At 42.4% G+C, this 14,443-nt stretch overlaps 1 protein-coding gene across 4 annotated transcripts in view; it reads right to left on the reverse strand.

Annotated features, from left to right (window-relative positions):
* LOC143295379 (aminopeptidase O-like) overlaps positions 1–14,443 on the reverse strand; it is a 203,677-nt gene that overhangs the window by 88,435 nt on the left and 100,799 nt on the right. For all 4 annotated transcript variants that reach the window (XM_076607046.1, XM_076607047.1, XM_076607044.1 and 1 more), the window contains exon 12: positions 13,096–13,173. In XM_076607046.1, coding sequence (XP_076463161.1) covers positions 13,096–13,173 — 78 coding nt within the window. The remainder of the gene's footprint in view (positions 1–13,095; positions 13,174–14,443) is intronic.

The raw sequence follows: 14,443 nt of genomic DNA on the forward strand, positions 1-14,443 counted from the left end.
TTGTGCACAGCAGCACGCCATTTGTCACGGTTCACTGCAGATTCCTCGCAGGAGTCAGGGTTGATATCAAACGCTTTCAGAGAGACTTTCAGAGTATCTCTGAAGCGCTTCTTCTGACCTCCGTGTGATCTCTTCCCTTGTTGCAGCTCGCCATAGAAGAGCCTTTTGGGCAGCCGATGGTCTGGCATGCGCGCCACGTGTCCAGCTCAGCGAAGCTGGGACTGCATCAGGATGGTGAAGATGCTGGGAAGGGTGGCTTTTGCAAGCACCTCCGTGTCTGGGGTCCTGTCTTGCCACTTGATGTTCAGTAGCTTCCTGAGGCATGTTGTATGGAAGTGGTTCAGCTTCTTGGCATGTCGTTGGTACACTGTCCAAGTTTCGCAGGCGTACAGTAGTGTGGGGAGAACTACTGCTCTGTAGACCTTTAGCTTGGTCTCAAGACCAATGCCTCTTCTGTTCCAGACATTTGCATAGAGTCTGCCAAAGGTTGCGCTTGCTCTTGCAATCCTGACGTTCACTTCATCGTCGATGGTCGCATTCCGTGACAGTGTGCTGCCAAGGTATGTGAACCGCTCCACTGCACTGAAGCTCTGACCGTTGACTGTGATGTTGGGCTCAACGTGGGGTTTCCCTGGGGCTGGCTGATGGAGAACTTCAGTTTTCCTCGTGCTGATGGTAAGGCCGAAGTTCCTGCTGGCAGTGGCAAACTTGTCAACGCTGAGTTGCATGTCAGCTTCAGATCCAGCGTTGAGGGCACAATCATCAGCAAACAAAAAAGTCTCTGATAATGTCTGTCATGACCTTCGTTTTTGCTTGAAGCCTTCTAATGTTGAACAGCTTGCCATCTGTTCGGTACTTCAGGCCGATTCCAACATCACCATCTCTGAAGGCATCAGTAAGCATTGCAGAGAACATGAGGCTGAACAGTGTTGGCACCAGGACACAGCCTTGCTTGACACCATTTGTGACAGGAAAAGGTGCAGATGTTTCACCATTGTCCTGGACTCGAGCCTGCATGCCTTCATGGAATTGGCTGACCAAGGAAATAAATTTCCGAGGGCATCCGTACTTGGCCATGATTTTCCACAGTCCCTCTCTACTCACGGTGTCGAAGGCCTTAGTGAGGTCGAACAGATCAGCATTTTGCTCCTGACATTTCTCTTGCAGCTGCCTTGCAGCAAACACCATGTCGGTGGTTCCGCACTCTTTCCGGAATCCACATTGGCTCTTAGGCAAATGACCTTGGTCAAGGTGTGCTGTGAGGTGGTTTAGTAGGATCCTGTCGAGTATCTTGCCTGCGATGGAGAGCAAGGAAATGCCCCGATGGTTATCACAGGCTTGCCGGTTCCCCTTTCGCTTGTACAAGTGAATGATAGATGCATCTTTGAAATCCTGGGGGATCGTCTCTTCTTTCCACATGAGTGAGTACAGCTGATGGAGCTTCTCAGTCAGCACAGTGCCTCCATCCTTGTAGACCTCTGCTGGTATGGAGTCTGAGCCAGGTGCTTTGCCACTGGATAGCGGACGAATTGCTTTCTGGGTCTCAAGAAGTGTTGGCGGATTGTCCAGTGCTTCGTTGAATGGGACTTGTGGGAGATGGTCTACGGCTTCATCATTTATGGAGGAAGGGTGATTTAGGACACTGTTGAAGTGCTCAGCCCAGCTGCATTGAGGGGGGGATGATCCGGAGGATGTGGGGCCATAGATTTCTTTTAATGCATCATAGAACTTCTTCATATCGTGCCTGTCAGCATATCCCTGGATCTCATCAGCTTTGTCACTCAGCCACTTATCCTGCATCTGACGTAACTTTTGCTGAACAGTCCTGCGGATGGCATTGTATGCATCCTTTTTTGATGTGGACTTTGGGTTGCTCAGGTAGGCTTGATGTAGACGGCGTTTCTCATCCAGAAGCTGCTTGCTTTCATCACAGTTTTCATCAAACCAGTCTTTGTGCTTTCTGGTCATGGGTCTGTACTATAGATCAGCTCGCGCAGGGTCCTCCAGTCAGACTCCACATTCTGGCTGTCCAGAGAGGCGGATTCCAGACGATCTTCCAGCAGCTCCACAAAGGTCTGTTTGATGGTGATGTTTTTCAGCTTAGCGATGTTGAGCCGTTTTGGAGCCTTCTGGCCTTGGGGGTGTCTCTTGGGTTGGATTCGAATATTCAGCTTCGAGACTACAAGGCGATGGTCTGTCCAACACTCAGCGCCGCACATGGTCTTTGTCACACGTACATCTTGCTTATCCCTTTTCCTGACGATGACGTAATCGATGAGATGCCAATGCTTTGAGCGAGGGTGCATCCATGACGTCCTGTTACGGGTAGGGAGGCAGAAAACTGTGTTGGTTATCAGCAGTTCATGCTCTGCACAGGTCTGAAGCAAAAGCAATCCATTTGGGTTGCAGTGGCCCACGCCATGCTTTCCAATCACTCCATCCCAGGAGATGTAGTCAGAGCCAACTCTAGCATTGAAGTCCCCAAGAATGATAAGCTTGTCTACTTTCGGGATAGCAGCAATGACAGAATGAAGGTCCTCGTAGAACTTCGCCTTCACTTCATCCAGGTTGGTCATGGTTGGGGCGTAGGCACTGACAATGGTGAGGTGCTTCTGGCCAGATGCCAGTGGGAGTTTCATGGTCATAAGCCTATCGTTGACTCCCTTTGGGATCCAGCTAGCTTGCTGACAAGTGCTGTTTTTACTGCAAAACCAACGCCAGCCTCACGTCGCTCTTCGCTTCCTCGTCCACTCCAGAAGAAGGTGTAACCAGATCCCCGTTCATTGAGCTCGCCTTCGCCTGCAAGCCGAGTCTCACTCAAGGCTGCGATGTCGATGTTGTATCTAGCGAGTTTGGATGCAACTAGTGCCGTTCTCCTTTGGGGTCTGTCTCTGTCCAGGAGAGTCCTTATGTTCCAAGCACCAATGGTGAGAAGAACGATCCTTGTTTTTTTTTCCTTTTCTTTCTCTTTGTTTTGACCGCTGATGTAGGGTCCCCACCAGCTGCGGTATGCTGGCCAGGGTGATATGGACCAGGCAATTTTTAGGGCACCTTTTCTAGCCCCTTCTTCATGCCAGGGAGGTGAGCAGTGCATTCCTAAAGAGGGCTGCTCAGACACTCAGACGGCTGCCGAGCTCCATCGCTGCTCCTGTCGATGAAGAACGACCCTATGGCCTGAGCCGCCTGCGTGCAGGTCTGCGGCTGCGACTGCCAATGTACCCACACCTGTCGTTTCGTCGCTCGCCTGTCGCCACAGGACTTAGGGGTGATGAAAGGATGAAGGATGAAAGGTCATTAAGGATGACTGATGACTTGCGCGATGAGTTTGTTTAAAGTGAAGAGGAGTTGCGCAACGTCGACCTCACTCTCTCGTCCGGGTTCACCAATTTCCAGTGGCAAGACTAAGTCGAGACGACTGGAAGATGAGCACGGATGCAGTGGATGACCAAGATATCCTTGTCTCATCTTGCTCTCTGCACTCCACAGTCCGTTGCTGGAACCGCCTTCCTCTCCGTTGAACCAATAGGTTTCTTCCACAGATTCTGCCGGATCCAGACTTCACATGCATGGGTAGACACACCCCGGGGGCCAACTACGTGTGGCATGCACACAGCACGGTGGAGCTAGATGGCCGTCAGTGGCTCTCCTGAGCCAACGCCCTTTTATGGATCTCGTTTTTAATTCCATAAGGGTGTCTAGCCACCCGCCTCACCAGTCCCGCAAGGGACGGGTGGGAGTGCCGGTTTAGTCGCCAGCACCCCGACCCTGAACAGGTTGTACTGGATTACAGGTTACCAGTAGCAGATCTAATGACCTGACCTGACACTCTGTGCAGGAGTAGTCACCAGTTGACTACCCAACCTGTTCTTCATCCTGTCACCAACAGTATAACAGTGCAACACGTTCTGCATGTGTCACTGAATGCAACAAGACAACTGGGTCAGGAGTATGCCTTTGTCACGTTTGTGTTTGCAGTTGCAAAGAAAGCACTGATGGCCATTTGGCAAAATGAACTGTCCCAGAAGAATGCAGTTATGTCTTGATGCGTTTCACTTCACGTGCTCTCTTAGTACCCTGGGAAAACTCATGAGAGGAACAGGCTTTAGAGACACTGTTCAGTTGCTATCAGAGTTGGAAGCTCTGGGGACACTTCATCTGTGACAGTTTCTTAAAGACTCACGAAGTACAAAGGAACTCTCCGAAGACACACATGGGCATCTTAAAGTGCCCCAAAATGGAGTTAAAAAAACCTACAAAAGTATACCATTAATATATGCAAAGTACAAGGAAAAGGTTCTTGTGGCAAGAAATGAAAGATGGCACAGGTTGGTAGTGCACATGAATAACTCAGTGATATTTCCTGTAATTTGAAAGGAATGATTAGATTAGTTTTGCAATGAACTCTAAACTGCCTGCTATTTGTGTTGGCCACACCTTTAGCAACTGCCAAAGATGGGAGTTGATGGGGTTCTTTATTCAATTTTTATTCTATTTATTTATTTTCTTAACACTGTCTGGATTCTTAAATCGCAGTTGACATTAAGTCACACACATAATAATGGACAGAAAAAAACTGACCAAACTATAAAGCAGATATTGTGAAAAATCCTCCTGCTGATGTAAGTGGGGTGTGGACACAAAAAACATTAATGATGATGTTTCGTTTACCAAATAAAATGTTGTAATTGTGTGACCCGATACTTGAAATTGTGGAGTTTGGGTCAGTAATAGAATACCTGCAACACTTGGGTATATTTTAGCAGGTCATTCTTGATAGTAGAACTAGAAGGCTGAGTGATATATCATGAAGCTCTACAAACCAAAACTTAGTCAAATAACACTAATAACAACATGCCATTTTTGTTGATCACACACTTTTGCGACAATACAAACACAGTGCCTTTTTTAACCATACCCATATTTCATTTTTGGCAGACAGGTATATTTGGATGGCAAATTGATGAAACTTTAGGGGAATCATAATGAAAAATCCCTCCCCACCTGGGTAAGCGGGGTTATCATCACCAGAAAGTCTAACAGGCATGGGGTCTTTTAAAAAAAATCTATTAACATTTCTTCTGTTTTCAGAATGTCGAGATCCAGGTGGTTCTCTTCACACCGGGAACAGAACTTTCTGATTTCACTAAAGTATAGCTGAATTGTCAGAATATACAAGTTTATGAGTTTCTTCCATGCCTCCGCAGTCAGTGTATAAAGAGAACAGAGGACAGCATTGTACCTTGGGGTGCACCAGTAGTGGTAGAGTTTTGAGAAGAGTGCACAGATTGAAAATGGACTGACTGGGTTCTACTGAGAAAGCAAATTATCCAAACAATGAGTTTAGGATCAACTTATAAGCCCAACAGTTTGAGGGCTAGAAGGTGAGGTTGTATTGTGCTAAAAGTGGAAGAGAAGTCATTTAGAATGCGAACAAGTGACCCTGTGTTATCTAAATGAAAGAAAACATTGTGAAGGAGAAGTAAAACGGCATCATCAATACTTCTGTTTGGTTTGTACACTATCTGAAGAGTGTCAATGTGTTGCTTAGTGAGAGATAACAGATGGTGGAGAAATTTATTTTCAAAACATTCCATTACTATATGTCGGTGCAGCTGGGTTCTTTTTCTTTGGGACATAATAAATGAAAGTTGGGGTTTTTTTTCTCCCGATATTGGGGACAAAGCAGACCTTGAGAGACCAGTTGTAAATTTTCAGAACGCATCACATAGTTCAAAGGCACATCTTTTGTAATTGTCTACAGACATTATGTGGGTCTACTACTTTCTTGACGTTCAATTTTGAAAAAAAAAAAATAAAATAATAATAATAATAATAATAATAATAATCAACAACTTTTGCATCAGATTTAAAGTCCTGGTTGGCATTTCTGTCTTTGATCTTTCCTTGCAGCTGTGATATCGTACTATCAAGTTCCCCTCCCTGATCATTCCTTTCAAAGCGGCAATAAAAACTGTTAAGTTTATTTTGAAAAAATCAACCTTTTTGTCCATTTACATTTGACGAGCAACTGTTTTCCTTTTCATTTCTCCAGTAAACATTTTCAACCCATCCCCATGCTCGGCCATTCTTCCTGTCTGAAACTGCTGCTCTACTTTGGTTTTGAATTCCCTTTGTCCCCTCTGCAACTCCTGTCTAAGCTTCTTTTGAATTAGTTTTCCGTCTTCTTTGTTCCCGAACTGAAATGCTGACTTTTTCTCATTCAAAATGGTTTTGATAGATCCATGATTTTTTGTTGGGAAACAATCTTTAATAGTTTTTGTCAGAATTATTTGGTCTTCACAGAAACTGATGTAAGAAATAACAACATCCATTGCTTCATGAACATCATCACATAAGTCAATGAACACACTCCAGTCAGTAGTCTTTTCAAATCACCCACTCTCTGTGGCGTCCATACTTTCACACTTTTTCATAACCGCTTCTACTTTGATTTTGGGTCTGTAAGATGGAATTAGATGCAAATCAATATTAGATGCAACCACTGTTACCAGATTTATATGCATGGTGAATATTCACATAGCTCAAGTCAATCATCTTATCCAGTTGTGTGTGGCAGGTAACATATTGTTCAAAAGAAGGAACGGCTTTCCGTAAATCACAGTAATTAAAATCTCCAACAATAAAACATTGGGGGTTGGCAGAAATGATCTGAAGATCGCGCACAACAGTAGTCTGTCAGGTGGCAAATGTTAACCCTGACCCCAGCAGGGGGGGATTTTTCATATATTTTAATTACGTTACAAATGCAGGAGGAGGGTAAATATAGGCCATTTTTCCTTCTTTGGGCCCTATAAAGGACTTTTTGGGGCATATGTGCTTGAAATGGCACTACATCCACATATTTCATCATTCAGTTAATTTCTTTATGTCTACAGAAAGGGATTAGAGTGAGCTATTTATGAATTCCTTTAAAATTGGATTAGTGCTGTAATAGCTTGTCATGTGATCAAGTACTTCTGGTGTACTGAAAAATGCTCAAACATCAGCAACTTGGTTACCAGATGAAGTATTCCTTTATGAGTGTGAGGTAACTGCTGACATATTTAAGCACTGTATTACAATACATTTGTGTTATATATGTAGTAAAGCATTTTATCAGTCTAATAGATACAGTTTATGTCCCAGCCGACCTCAAGGGCCATACTGTAAATGAAACGAGTTGGCGTTGTCTTTTTTTCTTTTTCAACACATTTCTATGAAAGAGATCACACTGTATCAGCATGAGTGGGGTATTATTTGGTTTGAATGCAGGGGGAGTATATATATATATATATATATATATATATATATATATATATATATATATATGTGTGTGTGTGTGTGTGTGTGTGTGTGTGTGTGTGTGTGTGTGTGTGTGTGTGTGTGTGTGTGTGTGTGTGTGTGTGTACAGAGAGAGCGAGAGAGAGAGAGAGAGAGAGAGAGAGAGAGAGATTATATACATCACTTTTTCTTCTTTAAACTATATAGATGAAATCTGGGGTATACCTGGTTGTAACACCACAGTACTAACATAATGTACTTACATTTAATTTCTTTGTGTTAAACAAAAAAGGCAGAAGCTCGGACAAACAAATTCTTCATCATTAACCCTTTGAGCCCTGACCACCGCTTTACCAGTGGTGGGGAGGGGTGGCATAATGCCTGGCCACCGGTTGAGCAGTGCATAAACACTTGTGTCGTGTTTTGCTATTGGTTGACTTATATTGCAGAGCCAATCAGAAAAACCGTAATATTCTGACGCCAGCGAACGCAGTACCAACATTGCCGCGCCCCCTCACTGTGTTTTGTGCATGTGCTTTGGATAAAAAAAATATCGATTTCTACCATGAAGCGTGCAGAGTCTCAACCTGACAAGCCTCCTTTGATCAACTGATTCTGCATGCTCAGATTCATTTTCAACATCACTATCTGTAGAAAAATCATCGGATTCGAATTCCACCTCACTATCAGAGTAATCATTGTCATACTCTACTTCCGATAAATCATCAAGCATATCAATTACTTGCTGCGTTGTGTATAGTTGTTTTCTCGCACGTTTTGTCCCTGATTTCTGCCCTGACGGGCCAGGCTGAGACTCTGCACACTTCAAGTGTTTACGCACCGCTCAACCGGTGGCTGGGCATTATGTCATTTTTCTCTGCCACCGGTAAAGCGGTGGTCAGGGCTCAAAGGGTTTAATACCAATTATTTGTAAATTTTGGCTCAGGAGCTCAGGCAGAAGGATTAAAATTGCTCAGGAACTCAGGGCTCAAAGGGTTAACAGCAAAAACAGCTTCGACACATGCATAAAATTAGTGACCGAACAAAGCAAGGGTCAGATTTAGAAATCTGAAATCTGATGTGTTCACAAAACCCGTTCAAATTTTGAAAGTTTCACAAAGTTTTCAAAGAGACTAGATTATATGTTGTACAGATTTCATGGAGAGTGTTTCAAAAACTTTACAAATGTCAGACATGGTTCTTGAATGCAAATAGTGACACAATGACATAAGGACAGAATGCCGAAGAGAAGGAGAATACAACAGTCAGATCATTAACTCCCAGGAAATAAGACAACTTGCACAGCAAGCTTCAACTGTTTTGTTTCCAAAAGATTGCTTCAGCATGTGCGACAAAGTGGAGAAATGGAACCCAGTTTCTAAAGACCAGAGCTATCAAATGGGGAAAGTGTGACAAAATTGCTGAGAACTCGATAACAAAAAGGCAGCTACTATAACCAAGGGAATTGTTGTGAACATCTAAATACATGGCAAATCTTGTGGCATGGAAGCACGCTACCACAAAATCTTCCAGAAGGGTCCTAATTCTGATGCATGTGGATAGACATGGAAAAAGAGACACATTATTTGCAGAGCAAAAGGAAGCATATGGGGACAATTTTAAGCATGTGTGTGAATAAATGGAAAAGAACTTCATTGGCAAAGACGAAGCAGAGTGTGTATCAATGTTGAGAGACGTATCATGCATGCAAGAGAAACACTCCCAGCATCAAAATCCAAACTACAGGACTCAACATTTGGGGACAAAATAGGTTTTGCAGCTCCAAATAACAGAATGTGTTACTATACTCATCAGACATACACACAGGTTGAACCATTAACTCATTGGAGATGTGCCAGTGCTTCGGCGCCAGCGCTCCACCCGCTCAGAATGACGTGCCGTACTGTAGGATTCGGCAGATCGCAGAATTTTTTTTCATACACTCAGCAGTGTTCAATTAACCCTTTAAGCCCTGAGTTCCTGAGCAATTTTAACCCTTCAGCCTGAGCTCCTGAGCCAAAATTTGCAAATAATTGGTATTTAATGTGTCACTGCAGATATAAAAAAGTGCCTTGACCACCGCTTTACCGCTGGTAGAGAAAAATGACATAATGTCTAGCCACCGGTTGAGTGGTGCATAAACACTTGTGTCGTGTTTTGCTATTGGTTGACTTATATTGAAATCGATCTTTTTTATCCAAAGCACATGCACAAAACACAATGAAAAGGTGCGGCCATGTTGGTACTACGTTCGCTGACGTCAGAATATTACGGTTTTTCTGATTGGCTCTTCAGTGTAAGTCAACCAATAGCAAAACACGACACAAGTGTTTACACCCCATTCAAACAGTGGCTAGACATTATGTCATTTTTCTCTACCACCAGTAAAGCGGTGGTCAGGGCTCAAAGGGTTAAAGGTAAACTAATCAGGCTGTCTTGAGGAATCAGTCTAGGAAAAACTGAGTTATTTCCCCTTGACCGTTAACCACATGAAAGGCTTTTTTTCTAGACTTTTCTAGACTGGGTGAAAGGTCGATCTTTTCATAACCAAGATGGCAGCGAGATGAATGTACTCCCTGCGTGAGGCTGTCGAAATTGTGACAGAAGAAGGATCAGACATTGAACGTTACCTCCTTGACACTGGTGACGAATTCTCTGATGATTTTTCTGATGATGATGACATTCAGTTAGTAACAGATGATGATTTTGAAAGTGACGACAAAACTTTGCTGACTGACCCCTATGACGCTGAGACAGAAATCGACAGTGACACTAGTGACGACCATACTGCAAGACAAGATGACTTGATGACTGTAGATATTGATGATGAGGAACATGAGTACTTGTATGAGTGAGTAAAAGACCTGACAAACTTCCCACTGGCTGCACCTTTCACTGGGACCCCAGGACTCTCACTGACTTTCCAGACACGTCCACTCCTGTTGAGGTGAATGTGTTTACAATTTGATACTTTGCTAATTTATTTCTTGTGTAAATAATGTTGATTTTTACAATTTGTTATGAATAATTTGTATAGATTAATGTAAAATTATCATTTTCTGTGTGTGCACTGATTTAATTGTGTGGGTGTGTGTCTGTGCAATGGGTGTGTCAGTGTATTATGCATGGGCGTGTCTGTGAGTGTGTGTTATTTATACTGTCACTCCTGAATTATTATACATGTGTATATGCTGTGTAATATTATTGATGTTTATTTTGCTTTTTTTTTTTCTTTTCTTTTTTGCCCTTTTTTTTTTTTTTTTTTTCTGCAATACATGCAAAAGCTTTTCTTCTTTTTTTCTAATGACAGCATTGTCCGTTACAGAATTTCAAAGCACTTTACACGCATGAGGAGGAGATCTGCCAGACACAGCATCAGACATGGGAAGACTGATGCCAGGCAGTCGCTGGCCTGCTAACATTCCACCCACCAAGGAGCAGCAGACCAGGAAAGCACAGAGAGGGTGCAAGGTGTGTTATGCCAAACACAAAGCACAAGGAGCGTCACATCAAGAGGTGAAAAAAAAAAAGAAAAAAAAAAAGGCCACCACAATCTTGTGCAAACAGTGTAGAGTGCCCCTCTGTGCTGTTCCATGCTTTGAAGTGTTCCACACAGTCAAGGACTACAGCAAATAATAATCTAGCTGCAGCAGAAATGTGTAAATAGGTTGTTTTTTCTTCTTTTTTTCAAGTGATGGTTTTGTATGGTTTTGCTTTTTCTCTCTTTCCAGTGTTGTGATCTTTTTTTCTTTTTTTTTTTTTCTTTTTTTTTTTTTTTTTTAACAGTTTGTGGTGCAACATTTGACTTCAAACTGATTCATGAGAATCAGGGAACCTTACTGTGTGAGAAAATCATCTTATGCTGCCTTATGGATTAGCTGATGGATATGACATGCCTGGTGAATACAGTATACCTATTTTTCAATTTTTTTTTTTTTTTTCAGTATTTAGTGACACAATTTAAAATATTTTTAAAAACATTTAGCAGCATTTAATGAGAAAACAGTTTGAAAATGTTAAAAGAAGAGATGGTAAACTTTCTAGTGATATATAATTTGTATGTCTTTTGTCTCTGTGTGAAAGTGTGTTGAATTTTTCAAATAAGCCCATATTTGCCCATCACAGTAAAACTACATGCACTATTTAACTATGTCTCCATAGGGTTGAAAGTGCTTTTCTACATCAGATGATAATCTGTAATGTGACTTTGCGATCAACACTAAACTGTATACAATTTTTGTTGGCCACACCTTTCGAAACTGCCAAAGAGGGGGTGATTTTTATGTGTATGTGTGTGGGTTCCCCTCCCCCTTCCCCCCCGCCCCCCCCCCCCTCCCCCCCCACACACACACACACCCTTCTTTTTAAAAAACAACAACAACAACATTGTCTCAATTCTTCAACCATAACTGACATTATCAGATACAGGTAATTATGGACAGAAAAAATGACCAAACTATAAAGCATGTATTGTGAAAATTCCCTCTGCTGATGTATGTGATACATGAATCATTAATAATGATAGCTTGTTTACCAAATAAAACAACGCAATACTTGAAATTGTAGAATTTGGGTAAGAAGTGGAACATCTGTAGTGCCCGGGTAAATCTAAGCTGGTTATTATTGATAGCAAAAGGTTAAGTAATATAAAAAGAAGCTCTAAAAACCAAATCTTAGTCAAACAGAACACTTCACTAATAACAACATACCATTTTTTGGATGACTCACTTTCACGACTTATATAGCACACTATCCAGAAATCTGCTCTAGACTATATAAAAACAGTGCATTTTTTAACCATACACTGGTATATTCATACCATAATTCATTTTTGGCAGACAGGTTATATTTGGATGGCAAATTGATCAAATTTTAGGGAAAACATAATGAAAAATCCCCCCCCTCCGCCGAGGTAAGGGGTCACCTGACGAACTTCAGCGGTTATCGTCTTTCCTTCACCTTCAGTTCATGCCTAGTCAAAAAACTTGGGCATACATCACTGTCAGCAAGATGCAGCCAAACTCAGGTGGCAGACACTTGAGGTCTCAGAGACTGTAATGAATTCTAGTTCCTGTGTACACAACTGCTTTTTCACACACACATTTGCACTGTCACACCACTTTTCACTGACATATAAGCACACACAACCACCCATTTTCTTCCCCACTTCTTCACAGTCTCTGTCTATTCTGTTTGAAGTGCTTAAACCATCGATCACCATACTTTCATGCATTATCTTTTTCACTCAACCATGTTGCAGTAAAACAAAGCACACAAGTTCCTGATTTCACTTAAAAATCTACCGTTTGCCTATATTTCATCTAAATTACAGTTCTTGCCATTGGGGTTGAGAGACCATTAGACAACATCACAGATGGAAGAGGGAGCTTTGTAATAGTTTTTTCTAGTTTCCTCTTCACACCTCTTCTCTGTCCTCTCTTACGTACTTTCTTTCTTTCATTTATTCTTTCAGTGTCTTCATCACAAACCAGTTCATTATGAAACAGCTGCTCAGAAAAAGCGAAGGGGTCACAAACTAACAGTAAACAAAGACAGCAGGAACACTAATCAACACTGAGCACAAGCACCTGTGTGTTGCCCTTCATGAAGCACCACCTCTCTGTGAAAGACAGGCCTCGGTGTGATTGTGTCTGAGGTAGTCAGGATGGCTGGCACAGGGGTAAAAAAATTATCAGGCAGCAAAAAAAAAAAACACAAACAAAACCGAACCATAAAACAAAATACAACGAACAAGACATTCAGTACAGATATCAACAAAGATGGAGAAATCAACAAAGAACTAATGCTGCTAACCTGTTCTTGGACTTGTGCAAACAAAGCATTCTTTTTGTCATCAATGTCCTTGCCTTTGTCAGCTTTGTCTGTCAGACTCTGGAAAAATGCATTGTTGATACACAGTGTATGTTTTTTTTCTTTGGCTCATGTGTGTGAATAAAATAAGTCCATGTAATAGCCCTGTTTGGCTGTTTGTGTGTTTGTGTTTCTGTCTCAGTGTATATGTGTAGGGGGGGGGGGGGGGGGAGTGCATGCATGCATTTGTTTCTGTGGTAAACTTTAAAAAATCATTTTCTCTGTTATCTATTTACAATAAATTTGGCACAGAAATACTTTTAAAAAACCTAATTCTTTCAATACATTCAAATTATATTGATAATGCACTGCTGGGAAGGGTACAAGAACTTGCGAAGAACCAATAAATATTTCCAGTAATTTTACCATTACACTGTTATTTCCTTTAAGTTAAACTTAGCACATTTACCTTAGAAGCTGGTTAGTGCAATTGGGCGGTAGTTGGAGGGGTTCGAGGGGTCTTTTCCCGGTTTCGGCAGCGGGATTATGAGGGCTTTCCGCCAGGAGGGTGGAAAAAAGCCTGTGACCCAGATGTGGTTATAAACTTGAAGCAAGGTGTCCAGACAGGTTTGGGGAAGGTGCTTTAAGAGTTTATAATGGACCTCGTCCATTCCTGGACAGGAATCCGTACAGGTCTTTAAGTTCATTCATTGTGAAAGGAAGGTTGTAATTCTCTGTGTTGTCGGAAAAGAAGTTACATGGTGTTTTTTCTGACAGGTTTTTGGTTTTAAGAAAACGAGCAGATTTGTTAGCAGATCTCGAGTTCTGTTCAATTGTGGAGGCAAGCAAATTGGCAACTGCTTTCTTCTCTGTGACCAGAGCGTCTGAAAGTTTAAGATGATGAAAGGTTGGGCATACGTTTTTGCCCTTAATTCTTTTTAAAACCCTCCACACTTTCTTCTTGGATGTGTTGGAGGTTAAGGAAGAGCAAAAATCTCTCCATGACTTTCTCTGGCTCTTTTTAAAAAAATACCTGGCTTTCGCTCTCAGCTGTTGATGGGTTCGAACGCTATCGGTCTCCAGTCTCCGAAAGACGCGTCGCTGCGCTCTCTTCCGAGACTTACGGGCCTCCCGACATTCCGCGTTGAACCAGGGCGTTCTTGGCACCTGCGGCTTGGAGGTAGACGATGGGATTGCTGCTTTGGCGCAATCTAAAACGATCCGAGTCAGAGTGTCAGCAGGGTCCTTGCTTTTCAATACTGTTTCTTCCTGCAGCTCCGCTCTTATCCTCGTGGTAAAAAAACTCCAGTCTGCTTTGTCATAGCTCAGGCGGTCAGGCAGAGAGTCACCT

This window comes from Babylonia areolata, chromosome 20 (genome assembly GCF_041734735.1).
Source record: "Babylonia areolata isolate BAREFJ2019XMU chromosome 20, ASM4173473v1, whole genome shotgun sequence".
Classification (NCBI taxonomy): Eukaryota; Metazoa; Mollusca; class Gastropoda; order Neogastropoda; family Buccinidae; genus Babylonia; species Babylonia areolata.